At 42.3% G+C, this 16,640-nt stretch overlaps 1 protein-coding gene across 2 annotated transcripts in view; it reads right to left on the bottom strand.

Moving 5' to 3' along the window:
* The window catches only part of LOC126293678 (protein unc-45 homolog B), a 112,826-nt gene that overhangs the window by 71,142 nt on the left and 25,044 nt on the right, over nucleotides 1-16,640 (bottom strand). For both annotated transcript variants that reach the window (XM_049986971.1, XM_049986970.1), the window contains exon 6: nucleotides 7,192-7,401. In XM_049986971.1, coding sequence (XP_049842928.1) covers nucleotides 7,192-7,401 — 210 coding nt within the window. The remainder of the gene's footprint in view (nucleotides 1-7,191; nucleotides 7,402-16,640) is intronic.

Here is a 16,640-nt window from a genome sequence, read left to right as displayed (position 1 = left end):
ATGAGTGGAACAGGAATGGGAGCGAATAATAGCAGTACAGGGAACCCTCTGCCATGCACCGTACAGTGGCTGAATATATACACAGGAGATGGATTCGAAACGTTATGCGACACATTCTTTGTCAGCCAATTTTGGTTGAAAAATGCATAATTTGTTGTGGAACATTGTAGAATATTCCTGCTCCAGCCCCTATAGTTTGATTGAGTTCTGATGGGTGGTGTGACTATTTGAAGCCTTCAAAATGTTTCCGAGTTTCTTTCGGTGGAAATTAGAGCACTGCAGATATTCGTTGGTGCTCGCAAATGTCTAGAGAGACCTAGCAGTGAACAAAAGCACGGCGAGGCATCTGCTGTCACTGCGACGAGGTCGTGTAGACCTGTCCGATCTCCCGTACGTCGGCCAGCTGCGCACGACTACCCTTGAGGAACTGAAGAACCTACTTCGGTGTGTTGTCGCCACAAAAATGCTAATGAACTTCTCCTTCTCCGTGACAATGCAAGGCCTCACACAAGTCTGTGCTCACAAAACTTTACTGGACTGTTATTCCTCGTCCACTCCCAGCCCACATCTCACACCTTCCTATTTCCATCTGTTTGGGCCAGTGAAGGATGCCCTTCACGGGAGGCAACACACATATGATGGGGAAGTTACCGATGCAACAAGGTGTTGGTCCTCACATCGACCAGTAGAGCGGTACCGTGCAGGCCCTTCTAGTAAGGCAGTCACACTGAACAGAGAGAGTGTTGAGAAAATAGGGTTTTGTAGCCCAATGAGTGGGAATAATAGGCTGTATTGGAATCCGGAATAAAACGAATCTGCTTTCAGAAGAAAGGTGTGTTACATTACTTACCGAAAATCCCTCGTAGATGTAGATGTAGTAAAGTATCTGGACACCTGTTAGTGGATATTAATGAGGGATGTGGGCTGTCCACCTTTTGCTTTTATGACAACTTGAACTTTACTGCGGACACTTTCAGTGAGGTGTCTGAATGTCTGTGGAGGAGTGGCAGGCCATTCTTCCTCAAGAGCCAAAAGTAAGGAAAGGTAATAATGTCGGACGCTAGAGTCTGGAGTGAAGTCAAAATTCTAAATCGTCTCGAATGTATTCCTTTTGGTCTGGTTGGGCCCCTGGGAAGGCCAGTCCATTTCAGGAGTGTTACTGTCCACAGATCATTGTCTCACAGATGTTGCTTTATGACAGGCAGCACTTCTGAGTTGATTCACAGAGTCATCATCTACAAACTGTTGCTCTACTGTACACAGTACACAATTGTGTAAAAGGTGTTCGTATCCTACCGCATCAAAAGTTTTCTAAAGTGCAACACGGGGTCCACAACCTAACCACAAAAAACACTTCCATACCATCGTACCACCTTCTTCGTCCTCCACTGTCGACAATATACACGAGGACAGACACTTGCCAAACGCAGATCCTTCCACAGAATTTCATGAGGTATAGCACATTTTGTTACTCTGAAGCACTCGTTTCGAGTTATCCACTGCCTGATGACATCACTCTTTACATTACCTCACACAACACTTCGTACTTACCACAGAAATGTTAGAATTATCATACAAAATATGTGCCTCATTGTGTGTTATAATTTGCGGAGAAACCTCTTTTTAATATCTCGAGATACGATGATCATTACGACCACAATTCGCAATGTACGAGGACACTAATGGGCACACCTCATGTGACTGCTTCTAATATGAAACCTAATCACTCGAGAAGAAAATAAGAGATCTTCCTGCGGAATGTGTTTTCACCACTGTGAACTCTTCAAAATTTCGTGCAATGTTATATTGTATTTTATGGGATATAAAATGCACTTTTTTCTTCGAAAAATTGCCTCCAAACCTCGAGTGAGTCTTATACTCAAAATTAAAATAAAAATGTCCGGTATTTGAGTTAAAATACCCACCAGTCTTAAAACTGGCCATATATTCAAATAGGATTCAAATGGCAGCAACAGTGCACCAATGCGACGAAAGTGACTTGCGGGGATTCGCAAGCTCGCTAACACTGTCTCCTCCGACCCCGCCATCACCAATCCAAACACTGTCCAAGACTGTGTTGCATCATTGCAATCTACGGTGCCAGTGAACTCGAAATAAAAGTGATTTGCATTATCGGTTACAATACAATATTTTTGTTAGTAGCTACTTTTGTAATGGAAAAAAGAAAAGGTATTCTTATGATGCAGGCTATATAAGCTGAAACTAATGGCATATGCAGAAGAATATGCAAACAGAGCAGCTGAGCAGCATTACATCCCTCCACCGACGGAAAAAAAATCATTCGCAGTTGGCAGGCCAGTAAAGAAGAACTGAAAAAAGTGAGACAGAATAAATGTGCAAATAGAGGACTAAATTGCAAAATGGCCAAAAACAGAAAATGACATACTGAAATGGATTTGAGGACACTGTCAAAATGGTATTGGAATTAATACAAAAATAATGAAATACAAACTTGTAAGCTTTCACTACAGTTGAACTTAACAGATTTTAAGGGCGGAGTTGGTCGGTGCTACAAGTTTATGAAGCACCTTGGATGTAGCATGCCAACTGAAACCAAAATGTCTCAGAAAATGCCACTTTGTTATTCAAGATCAAAGGAAAACCAATGTGGAACTCTACCGAGCAGTGAATGTGGACGGGACTCCTCTGACATTTGTTGTGCTGAGTAATGGAACTGTTGGCACGAAAGGTGCTAAAACTATAACTATAAAGACAAGTGGACATGAAAGGGTGCACTACACTGTTGTCCTTTCACATTGTGCTCATGGTACTAAACTTAATCCACTGATTATTTTCAAGCACAAAACAATGACAAAACATTCTGAAATACTGCCTGCTGTTGTTGTTTATGGACACTGGATGGGCAAGACTGATATGAGATTATGGATTAACAGAGTGTGGGAGAGAAGGAAAGGTGCTCTACTGAATAAGTGTTCTCTTCTTCAGCTAGATCAGTTTAGTAGTCATTTGAAAAATTCTGTGAAAGAGAAACTGAGACAGGGAAATACAGAGCTTGCTGTTATTCTGGGACTGACTTCATAATTGCAATCTCTCGATGCCTCGATAAATAAACCATTTAAAGTGTATATGAGGCACAAATGGAACAAATCGATGATGAATTAAACACGACACGAATTCACGCCAAAGGGAGCTTTAAAATGACGTACAATTAAACAAGTGTCTCAGAAGTTAAAACAGTTTTGTTCTAGAGCGAGAGAAAACATTATTGTTAAATGTTTCAAGAAGTGCAACATAATGATTTCGATGGCACTGAAGACCATCTTATAAATGAGAAGGATAAAGATGATGATGATGATGATGATGATGATGATGATGATGAAGAGGAGGAGGAGGAGGAGGAGGATGAGGAGGAGGAGGAAGAAGAGCATTCGTATGACAATTTTCAAGGATTTTAAAGATCAGTTCAGTTTTATAAACTAAGATTTTTTTTAGTCTGACTTTGCAATCTAATAATAAAAATGGTAAAATCATTATTTTTAAAAAGATTCTTAAAAATTAAGGTGCATTTTATAGTATGTAATAAACTTAATTTGATGCAGTGAAGTAAGTATGATGGATAACGAAATGAAATTCAGTCCTTAAACGAGTGAAGATATCAGACCGTAAGATACGGAAAAATCAAGTTTTTTCACCTAATGTTTTTGAAACATCGGATTATAATTATTTCATATTGGCCATAATGCTGTCTCTCAGCACAGGCACCACTATTTGGTGAACAGTACAGCTGCAACAAAAGCCGAGGAACCTGATGAAGGCTTTAGTCGAAAGCTGATGTGTAAGTGTCTTTTTCGTTGAACCTGACTGCAACTTAACATGTCATCTTCATCATAAGTAAATATCTATCTTTTCCTTATATTGTTGATATACACAAGAAGTACTGTCTGAAAGAAGCTGCATAAATATCCAGTCGGATCTCAATAAGATTTCAAAGTGGTGCACAGACTGCCAACTTGCTTTAAATGTTCAGAAATATAAAACTGTGCATTTCACAAAATGGAAAAAAAAAAATAGTATTCTATGACTATAAGATCAATGAGTCACTGCTAGCATCAACCAACTCATACAAATACTTGGGTGTAACACACTGTAGCAATACGAAAGATGTGAAATGGAATGATCACGTAGGTTCAGTCATGGGTAAGGCAGGTGGTAGACTTTGGTTTATTGGTAGAATTTGGAGAAGTGCAATCAGTCTACAAAGGAGACTGCTTACATATCACTTGTGTGTCCCACACTAAAATTTTGCTTGAGAGTATGGGACCCATATCAAATAGGACTGACAGCTGATATTGTAAGTACACAGAGTACGGCAGCATGCTGGTCACAGGTTTGTCTGACCATCAGGAGAATGCCTCAGAGATGCTGAAGAAATTGAACTGGTAGTCTCTTTAAAACAGACATAAATTATCCTGAGAAAGTCTACTAACAATTTTTCACAAACCAGCTGAAAATGGGGACTCCAGGAATAAAATGCAGTCCCCTACATATCTCTTAGATAGGGATTGTGAGGATAAGACTAGAAAAATTACTGCATGCATAGAGATATTTAAACAATCATCATTCCCATGTTCCATATCTGAAATGGAATGAGAAAAAGCCCTAGTAACTGGTACAATAGTATGTACCCTCTTCCACACACTTCACAGTGGTCTGCAGAATTTGGATATATTTGTAGACGTAGATATAATTTTAAAAAAAATGTGGTTTGGAATGCAGTCACTGTGTTCCCTTCAGGTACAGGGTCACACCAAAAGAAATGCACACTATTTTTTTTAATCCATCTTTTATTCTACATGTTTGAAAGTTTTACAGTGTGTTGATACATCCTTTAGGAACAATATTTTCATTTCTCCAAATAATTTCCATCCCTCTCAATTGCCTTATGCCATCTTGGAACCAGTGCCTGTATACCCGCATGGTAAAATTCTGGACCAACCTGTTGGAGCCACTGTTTGGCAGCATGCACAAGGGAGTCATCATCTTCAAACCTTGTTCCATAAAGAGAGTCTTTCAGTTTCTCAAAGAGATGATAGTCACATGGAGCCAGATCAGGACTGTTGGGCGGGTGTTTCAGTGTTGTCCATCCGAGTTTTGTGATCGCTTCCACGGTTTTTTGACTGACATGTGGTCGTGCAACAGCAAAACATCCTGCTTTTGCCGATGTAGTCGAACACGACTCAGTCGAGCTTGAAGTTTCTTCAGTGTTGTCACATATTCATCAGAATTTATGGTGGTTCCACTTGGCATTATGTCCACAAGCAAGAGTCCTTCGGAATCGAAAAACACCATAGCCATAACTTTTCCAGCAGAAGGTGTGGTTTTGAATTTTTTTTTCTTGGGTGAATTTGCATGATGCCACTCCACTGATTGCCTCTTCGTCTCTGTTGAAAAATGATGGAGCCATGTTTCATCACCAGTCACAATTCTTCCAAAAAATTCATCTCCATCAATTTCGTAATGTTCCAAAAGTTCCCTGCATACCATTTTCCTTGTTTCTTTGTGAGCCACTGTCAACATCCTGGGAGCCCACCTGGCACAAACCTTTTTTGACACAAACACTTTCGGTATTCTCCAAACACTTCCTTCCCCTGTCCCAACGTAGCGTGACAATTCGTTCACTGTGATGCATCTGTCAGGAGTCACCAATTCGTTAACTCTCTGCACATTGTCTGGAGTGTGTTCAGTATGAGGCCTGCCGCTGCAAGGGCAATCCTCAATATTGCCGTGCCCGCTTTCATCATGTAACCTGCTTGCCCACTAACTGTACTGCGATCAACAGCAGCATCTCCAAACACCTTTTTCAACCTCTTGTGGATGTTTCCCACTGTTTCATTTTCATAGCACAGGAATACTATGACAGCACGTTGCTTCTGATAAATGTCAAGTGTAGCAGCCATCTTGAAGACATGCTGTGACAGGAACAGGTTGAACTAAGTTTGAAAATAAGTGGGAAGGATGTATCTACACACTATAAAACTTTCACACATGCAGAATGAAAACTGTATTTTTATAAAAATAGTGTGCATTTTTCTGGAGTGACCCTCGTAGTATGCCTATTGTGTGGAACATACAGGGTGACAACTATTGAACTACATGAAATAAAATCACCATAATTTCTGAATAATTTGCATTGGTATGTTCAAACTGCACCAATGGCCACGGGGTATGACAGGAATTAGTATGTGTACGTGTGGCGAAGCCTACTTTCATTTGGACAGGTCTGTCAATAAGCAAAATTGGCATATTTAGAGGACCGAGAGTCCACATCGGTGTGCAATGTCCAGTTATGGAATAATCGGTGTGATTTCCTCGACGGCACGAACTACCGAACGGCACGTGAAGGTTTTGGGAAATGATTTCATAGCCACTATTTAAAGTGACCCCGATTTCGACTGGATGTAGTTCGTGCAAGATGGAGTTCGACCCAATTGAAGCAGGGGAGTGTTTGATGCTCTGGAGGAGCACTTTTGGGATGCGACTCCTTGTCGTATATTAAAGACAAAGCGTACAGCAATAACCCTAAAACCATTGCTGAACTGAAGAGAGCCATTCGGGGAGTCATAGACAGCACTCACATTTTGACACTTCAGCAGGTCACACAGAATTTCGCTGTGCGTCTGCGCTACACCACTGCCGACGATGGCAGGCATATCTAACATGTCATAACCTAAATCCAAATATCTGTAGTTAACATGTTGAATAAAGAATGTGCATGCCATAGTTTGTAACTAATTTAAATTTTTAATCATATAGTTCAATAATTGTCACGCTGTATATTATGCTCCAAAATGCCAAATCCCACTTGGGACCAAGAAAATCAGGCAAAGCCAACAATGAAATACCAATGAACCTAGCAGGATGTAATAGTTTTTATTCCTCCTTTCCGAGTTCAGCTTTACAGTCAGGACACAATTTATTACTTACACACTCTGCTGTCTGTTAGAAAAGTAAGAATTGCAGTAAGAATTGCGCAGTATTGAAATTTCTTATAAAAATGACTAAAGCAATGCTAAAATAATAATAAATTCAAACTTATAAGAGAGAATTATTCATGCACATAAGTTTACAGTATGTTACATTTACGAAAGAGTGATATTCTAGATACATTCTGTCGAAACACCTTTCTCACGGAACTCGCAGTGCACTCACTTGGCGAGGCAGACGGAGACGACGGTGCGGGTGTTGGGCGTGATGTCCATGGCTGACTCGTACTTACACTCGGGCACTTCGGACGCCACCTCGAGCAGCCGCTGCAGGCCCTTGATGGACACCAGCCTCTCCGCCCAGTCCAGTGCTCGGTAGTCGACGTTCCGCGTCAGCAGCTCTATCGTCGCATCCCGAGCTTGCCCTGTTATGGACCTGTCACAGAGAGAGACATACAAATAAAACTGTACAAATCACACACACACACACACACACACACACACACACACATTCTCCAACTGCTACTGTAATTTCCAGTGGTATGTGACTTTTGCTTACTCCACAATCAACATATACAAAGTATGATCAAAAACCAACGGGAATTTTTGTTTTTCTTAACGAATCTTTATTTATTGATCAACATCAATTTCGTCTCCTTCAAAGTAATCCCTATCAGTTACAATATACTTCTGCCAGTATATTTTCCAATTTTCAAAGCACAATTTTCTTCACGGTGTTCAGCTCCTTCAGCGATTATGTTTTTATCTCATCAATGTTGGCAAAATGCATCCTTTCATGGTATTCTTCGGCCCAGGGAATACAAAGAAGTCACAGGGGGGCTATGTCCAGTGAATTAGTGGCTGAGGCAACATAACGGTTCTAAAAAAAAAAAGCACTGAGGCACATGTGGTATGTGGTAGCATTATCACGAATGAATTTCAATGAGTGGTTCTGCCACAGTTCTGGTCGTTTTCTTCAGACTGCTTCACACAAGTGGGACATAACTTCCATGTAAAATTCCTTATTGATCATATGACCCTAGGTGGAACTCATGATGCTCTATCCCACTGTAACCAAAGAAACCAATGAGAAGAAACTTAACACATTATCGAACTTGTCAAATATTTTTGGCTCTTGAGGCAGTGTCCATTGGGATGATTGGGCCTTGGTTTTGACATACTCATATGCCCAAATTTTGTCACCTTTTTTATAACTTCTGGATCACTGTCTACTTCATTCACCAATTCCTGAGCGATATCTAGGCATCGTCATCTTTCATCGAAATTCAACAATTTTGGAACAAGTTTTGCTACTACACGTTTCATGCCCAAAACATTAAAAAAAACTGCTTGGCATGAGCCTAAAGATATGCCAACCTCATCAGCAATGCCTCTGATGGTGATTCAGCAATTTTCCACAGCCATTTTCTTTACTTCTTCCACAATGTCATCAGCAGTTGATGTGTTAAGGTGTTCAGGATGGTCGTTGTCTTCTCGACACACTTATCATACACAAAATATATGGGGGACTGATGACCTTAGCTGTTTAGTCCCCCTTAAACATCCCAACAACCACCACCACCACAAAATATAGCTGATCTTGACTGTTGTGAGCTAGTGCTGTCAAAACTGAAATCTAACAGATATTTTTACTTAAGCTGGCTTAACAGTCTCTGTTAAGATATTCATCTATGGAGTAGAAGGAGTTGCCTATCAAAAAGTCTTTCAAACTCTATTTAAACTGTGCTTTATCTGAAACCAAGTTTTTAATGGTTGCTGGCAATTTACTGAAAATATGTTCCTGAATATTGGACCCCTTTTTGGACCAAGGTAAGTGATTTTAGATCTTTATGTAGATTGTTCTTATTACTAGTACTGATACTATGTATTGAGCTATTGGTTGGAAATAGAGATGTATTACTTGCAACAAATTTCATTAAGGAATAAATATACTGAGAAGCAGTAGTTAGAAAACAGAGTTCCTCAAACAGGTTTTTACGTGACGTTCTTGAATTTACACCACAAATGATTCTTATCACACACTTTTGCGCCCTAAAAGCTTTAACATGGTTTCACGAGTTGCCCCAGAATATGATCCCATATTACATAATAGAATGAAAGTAAGCAAAGTATGCAAGTTTTTTACATTTATATTTCCTACATCTGACACCATTCTCACGGCAAATACAGACTTGTTTAGGTGCTGAAGCAATTCTGCGGTACGCCCTTCCCGACCGAATTTATTATCGAGTTGTAATCCCAGAAATTTAACACCGTCAACGTCTTCAATCTGCACATCTTCATACATTATACACGTGCTGGAAGAAAATCTTTTACAGGTTCTGAACTGCATATAGTGTGTCTTCTCAAAGTTTAATGACAGTGAATAAACTTTAAATCACTTATTAATGTCAGTGAAAATTTGATTAGCAGCTATTTCTAAATCTGTACTCGACTTGCTGCTTATTGCAATGTTTGCACCATTTGCAAACAAAACAAAAAAATATAGTGTCGGGGGTATGCGGAAAACAGTTCAGTAATAGTCATATATCACGAACAGAGTGATTTATCGGATGTCCAAAACGGCACGATTGTCGGCTTACCGGAAAAGAGTGGAATCGTTTCCAAAGCAGCCAAGTTTGTAAACTTTTTGCATGCCCCTGTCATTAAAATATACTGCGCACGACAAAATGTTGCAATCCAAAATAGGCACTGTAGCAAATGTGGTGCACCATAGGCCGTGGATGACAGGGATCAACAGTGGCTGCAGAGAAGTGTACGGTAAAACAGATTTGCAACTGTCGCCCAGATGGAGGAAGAGGCTATCGACAATGTGTCCTCAATGACAGTTTGGCGAACACCGCCGGGTACGGGTGTCCGCAGAAGTCGTCCGGTTTGTGCAGCCACGCTCACTGCCGTTCAGTGGTGACGAAGGCCGGAATCTGCCATGTCAGCACCACAAGTGGACATCCACCGAGTGGTGGCAGGTGGCCTTTTCAGACAAATCACGTTTTATGCACCATCAGACAAATTACTGTCGGCACATACAGCATAAAACATCCAAAAGCAAACAAACCACAACAATCAACGGGAGGGTCCGGGACACAGGAGAGAGCATTACAGTCAGGGCACTTCCCTGGGTGATCTCATCATTCTGCAAGACACAACAGACCGAGACAAGTATGCCTCTACCTTTGGGCACCAAGTCCAATCCTACAAGCAGTTTATTTTTCCTCAGAGCTGTGGCACGCATCAGCAGGACGACGCTGCATGTCACACAGCTTGCAGTGCGTGTATGCGGTTCGGAGAGCACTGGCAGGACGAGTTTGCCGTACTCCCGTGACCACCGGACTTGTCAGATTTAAATCTGGTCGAGAATCTGTAGGACCACGTCAGCCGGGCCGTTTACGCTGCGGATCCTCGATCGACAGATCTAGTGCAGCTGGCCATGGTGCCGGAATTGGCACGGCTCCACGTCCCCGTCGGTACCTTCTGCAACTTTACTGACACACTTCCGGTGCATCTCGCAACAATCCGCACTGCAAAAGGAGGTTACCGAGGCTTTTGACAGGCGACCACATTAATATAAAAGGACAGTGTAATTCCACATGACATGCTGTGTAGGTTACCGAATACCAGTGAACTGCATAGCACTGAGCGAGCACACAGTACTGATAACTACTGTGTGAACTTTCCAGCTGTTTATTGACAGACAAAGGTTGCAGTCCTCCAGACATTGGGTTACGAGTTACTTACTTACTTTTCCTGGCTACTACTGAGAGAATATGCTGTCAGTGAATGTGATACTGTAAACTGTGAGCTAGTATATGTTTTTAAATCGATAACTGTGTGTTAAGAGTGGACTCGGTAGCGGCATGTGGACTGTGAAGATGAGAATACAGGACAGCAATTTAGACAAAATTTGTTTTATTTAGTAACCTCAGACAGACCCATTACAATAAACCTCCTTTTGCATTGGGAAACGAAACATTTAGGCATCCTGCCGATACGTATAGCATAGAGTGTCTTTTAAACAGCTATCCGTAGCTAAAGCGCATTAGACAAAGCTTCAGGGTAGGCCACTGTTCCAAGGAAACTGATACATTTAAGTGAATACATCCACATAGACAGAAAGACTTTTTCCATCTCAAACAACTTTTGACAAATTAAAGGTATTTGTAATCCGTTTTCACCTGCACAACAAGACTTTCCACTCCTGGGATTGGAATGACTCCTTACCCTCTCCCTTAAAACCCACATCCTTTCGTCTCTCCCTCTCCTTCCTTCTTTCATAAAGAAACAACCATTGGTTGCAAAAGCTAGAAATTTTGTGTGTGTGTTTGTGTGTTATTTTATTGTGCCTGTCTACCGGCGCTTTCCCGCTTGGTAAGTCTTGGAATCTTTGTTTTTAATATATTTTTCCCATGTGGAAGTTTCTTTCTATTTTATTACATCATTAATTTGAACCCAACAATTACGTTTGTTATTGTCTCTGTTGCATTTCGAAGTCTTTTCTATCATCTTAGTTTCTCTTTTTGTTTGTACAAGTAGTTTCACTTTGTATTCATCTTCCCTTTTTCCGTAATCTGCCATACATTTTATCCTGCCTAATTATACTCAACAATATGTAATTTACTTCGAAACCATAACCTAAAAACTTTAACGCTTTCAACATTACCGCTGCTATAAAATCCACTGTTCCAAGTTTACAAACATTTTGTGTAAACTTGTGAATGCTATTTCACAGCTTCAGTTCCTTTCAGCCATTAAACAACCATCTCAGCTATTTCCAACAACTTTCGTTTTATTTCCATTCCCGTTTTTCCCACATAACCAATCATTTTTTAGCAGCTTCCCACAGGTTTAAACGTTATTATTTCTTCGTCAAACAATTGTTAGCCTCATTTTCATAACCTGCCAGTACATAACCAGTCCTTTGAATACATTTACACGCATTTTTTTTCAAAATTTTCCTGAATTTCCCCACCCTTTAACGTGTTTTGGAGACAACACAACTACCTAACCTTTGCACCCATTGTTGTTCACCAACCTAAGTTCCACACAGGATCAACATAGCTCATCTCAAAGCAACACTTTTTCGACTTTTTTCACACCTTTGTTTCACCCTCTCAAGCGGGAAAGCGCCGGCAGACAGGCACATGAACAAAACACACAAACACACACACAGAATTACTAGCTTTCGCAACTGATGGTTGCTTCTTCAGGAAGGAGTGTGTGTGTGTGTGCGCGAGTGTACACCTGTCCTTTTTTTCCCCTAAGGGAAGTCTTTCCGCTCCCGGGATTGGAATGACTCCTTACCCTCTCCCTTAAAACCCACATCCTTTCGTCTTTCCCTCTCCTTCCTGAAGAAGCAACCATCGGTTGCGAAAGCTAGTAATTCTGTGTGTGTGTGTTTTGTTCATGTGCCTGTCTGCCGGCGCTTTCCCGCACTTTAACCTCATGTTACCCTTTTCACCTTCTAATACCATGTCAACCTCACAACATCCCTACAACGACCTCATTAAATTTTATTTACATTCCCTCCGCAAACATGCCTTCACCCTAGCCAGATTACGCTCCCATATTTTATTTACTCAGGCTTGTCTGACATTTGGCATTACCCCCAAAGGCCTCACACTTAAAGTTCCCATCTCTGGCTGCAATCCTTCTTTCCATCAGTCCTTATACCAGTTCCAAACTGCACAATCCATAGCCCTCACCCGCTTAATCCTACACCTGTACATCGACTCGGCCAATGAACACACCCGTCAACTCCTATCCCAAATCAAAGTCCTCAATCTTTCCTCTCCCACATCCACACCGGCTGTTCATAGCATCCTCCTACAGGCCAACTGCAAATTAGAACAGCACGCCACCCTCCACCTCAAAAAACTATCCAATCTCCTGGTTTCCCACCTCCGGAAAGGCAACTCACTCGCCCTCCACAACCTTTCCAACAAACCTCAACCTCCTCTCATTGCACACAGACCCAGTCTCTCCCATCTACTCAATCTCCCACTTCCAGCTCCACTCCCCCCAACACCTCAAAATTCTAGTCAACACAATCTGGAACCACAATACCCCAATTCAGTAGTTAACCTTTCCTCCAAACCTCTCTCCCAATCCGAAACCTCTGTCCTATCCAAAGGCCTCACCTTCAGCCCCACTCCCAGGTTCAACCAAACTGCCCTTGTCAAAGATTTACTGTCATAAACTCGTAGTCTCTACTGGAAATATTACTTTGATATGAAGAAAAATAATCCTGATCCCACTCCTAATGATCCAACTCCCCAAGACACTATCCAAATTGATCCCTGCTTGGAACAGTTCCATATTCCATCACAGCGGGACCCACCTCCTCTTCCTCAAAATCACGCTCTCTAAACCTTACAGGAATTTCTCACTTCCAGCCTTGCCTCTCAATCTTTCTTGAAAAACCTTAATCCTACTCCCAACATCACCACAGCCGAAGCCCAGGCTATCCGTGATCTGAAAGCTAACCAATCCATCATCATTCTTCCGGCTGACAAGGGATCCACGACCATGGTACTTGATCGTTAGGAGTATGTGGCTGAGGGACTGCATCAGCTTTCAGACAACTCTACATACAAAGTTTGCCAAGGTAATCCCATTCCTGATGTTCAGGCGGAGCTTCAAGGAATCCTCAGAACCTTAGGCTCCCTACAAAACCTTTCACCTGACTCCATCAAACTCCTGACCCCACAGACACCTCGCACTCCTACCTTCTACCTACTTCCTAAAATTCACAAACCCAACCATCCCGGCCGCCCCATTGTAGCTGGTTGCCAAGCCCCCACGGAACGTATCTCTGCCTACGTAGATCAACACCTTCAACCCATTACGTACAGTCTCCCATCCTTCATCAAAGACACCAACCACTTTCTCGAACGCCTGGAATCCTTACCCAGTCTGTTACCCTTGGAAACCATCCTTGTAACCATTGATGTCACTTCCCTATACACAAATATCCCGCACGTCCAGGGCCTCACTGCAATGGAGCACTTCCTTTCATGCCGATCACCTGCCACCCTACCTAAAACTTCTTTCCTCATCACCTTAGCCAGCTTCATCCTGACGCACAATTTCTTCACTTTTGAAGGCCAGACATACCAACAATTAAAGGGAACAGCCATGGGTACCAGGATGGCCCCCTCGTATGCCAACCTATTTATGGGTCGCTTAGAGGAAGCCTTCTTGGTTACCCAAGCCTGCCAACCCAAAGTTTGGTACAGATTTATTGATGACATCTTCATGATCTGGACTCACAGTGAAGAACAACTCCAGAATTTCCTCTCCAACCTCAACTCCTTTGGTTTAATCAGATTCACCTGGTCCTACTCCAAATCCCATGCCACTTTCCTTGACGTTGACCTCCATCTGTCCAATGGCCAGCTTCACACATCCGTCCACATCAAACCCACCAACAAGCAACAGTACCTCCATTATGACAGCTGCCACCCATTCCATATCAAACGGTCCCTTCCCTACAGCCTAGACCTTCGTGGCAAACGAATCTGCTCCAGTCCTGAATCCCTGAACCATTACACCAACAACCTGAAAACAGCTTTCGCATCCCGCAACTACCCTCCCGTCCTGGTATGGAAGCAGATAATCAGAGCCACTTCCTCATCCCCTCAAACCCAGAACCTCTCACAGAAGAGCCCCAAAAGTGCCCCACTTCCTGAAGAAGCAACCATTGGTTGCGAAAGCTAGAAATTTTGTGTGTGTGTTTGTGTGTTATTTTACTGTGCCTGTCTACCGGCACTTTACCGCTTGGTTTGTTTTTAATATAATTTTCCCATGTGGAAGTTTCTTTCTATTTTATTTACATCGTAAAATTATTTTAATTTGATATAACTTCATTTTTGCTGAAATTAAGAGTCATATAAATAAACAGCCTAAATTATCATCAACCAAATCACATTAATCAAAATGAAAGCATTGCAGGTTCAGAGTTTCTGAATGGTCTACACTGATGTCATTTGTCACTGAATTTTCACGAGTCTCACTCCACCAATAAATTCACATCTTTCCAGTGTATTTAATTCATTTCAAATACACTGCCCAGTATCATTAATGTGACCACCTGTCAAAAGCCCAAATAATTCAACTTTTGCAATGTGGAGCGCTGCAATGCGTGAGGGAAGGAAGTCGGTGAGGTTCTGGAAAATATCGACAGGCACGTGGAGCTGTGTCAACTCCAGTGTTGTGACCAGTTACACTGGGTTTCTCGCCTGACGATGTTCTGTTTGTAGGGTACTCGACTGCGCGGTCATCAGTGCCCATACAAAGTCCCAATTTTTACACAGTCCAAGTTCTACACAATCCAATCTAGCCACTGTCACAAAGGATGATGATGATGATAATAATGATGATCAGATTATGAGGACAGCACAAGAATCTAGTCCCCGGGCAGAGAAAATCCCCAACCCAGATGGGACTCGAACCCGGAACCCTGCGATCCAGAGGCAGCAACGCTATTCTCGCCTGACGATCCACAGTGCCGACAGGCCAATCAAGGTGGTTTCACAGATTCTCGATTTTGCTGCTCTTTGAACTGTGCACATACAATGTGAGCTGCTCGACACGTTGCACTAGCCTGCCGGTAGATGCTATCGTGCTGGGGAAAAACAAACTGTGTGTAGGAATGGACGTGATCCTCGAGGATAGACGCATACTCATGTTGTACCACCGTGCCTTCCAGAACGATGAAATCACATAGGGAATATCACGAAAACATTCACCGAGGCATAATGCTCCCATCTACAGCTCGGACCTGTTGCAGTGTGTCTGCTTCCTGAAATTTTATGCCAATGGAGTATAAAACGGATTTGTCTGAGAAGGCCACCTTCTGCCACTCATCGGTTGCCCATTAGCTGTACTGGTGTGCAAATTCCAGCCCTCGTTGCTGACAAATAGCAGTCAGCATGGGTGGACGAACCAGGCACCCACCGTGGATGGCCGTACACAGCGACGTTCGCCGATCGATCACTGAGGAGACACTGCCGGGAGCCCCTTACCTGGGTAGTCAGTGGCACATCTATTCACTCGTAAACATCTCCACCCCTGGTGTTCATCCCCGTCATCTACGGTCCGCAGTGTACCACAGTTGCCTCAGTGCAGGTTTTGGATGGCGACATTTTGACGTGCACAGTATACTTTAACAACAACAGCTTGTGAACGGTTTAAAAAATTAGTTGCTTTGGAAATGCTTCCAACACTGGCACAAAAGTCAATGATCGCGCCTTCTCAGACATCACATAAATCGCTCCTTTGCTGTAATTACTGCATTGTTTCCCATGCGCCCCCCCCCCCCCCCCCCTCCCTCATGTTTTATGTACCCTCCACTGCTAGTATTCCACCTGCTGAGGTTATTCCACGTAGATGTCAAACACAGTTGTCGGTCACTGTATAGGTACAAAAAGGAAAATCCCCAACACGCTACGATAAACACAAGCGCGGCCACTGTAATCGTCAACAAAGAGATATTTTGTTATGCCGGAAGGCAAAAGACAAATGATGGAAACATTTTTCATTTTTTTTGACAATTATTACAGAGACTCTGTTGTTAGTTCTCGTGGTGAGTAGACGTATCCTTGTGAGAAGTGTGTAGTAGACATTGTATTATCCGAATAACAATTTTTATGAAAATAT

The sequence above is a fragment of the Schistocerca gregaria genome, chromosome 10, assembly GCF_023897955.1.
Source record: "Schistocerca gregaria isolate iqSchGreg1 chromosome 10, iqSchGreg1.2, whole genome shotgun sequence".
NCBI lineage: Eukaryota > Metazoa > Arthropoda > Insecta > Orthoptera > Acrididae > Schistocerca > Schistocerca gregaria.
The sequence above is the reverse complement of the archived record's forward strand: the minus strand, read 5'-3'. Positions and strand labels throughout refer to the sequence as shown.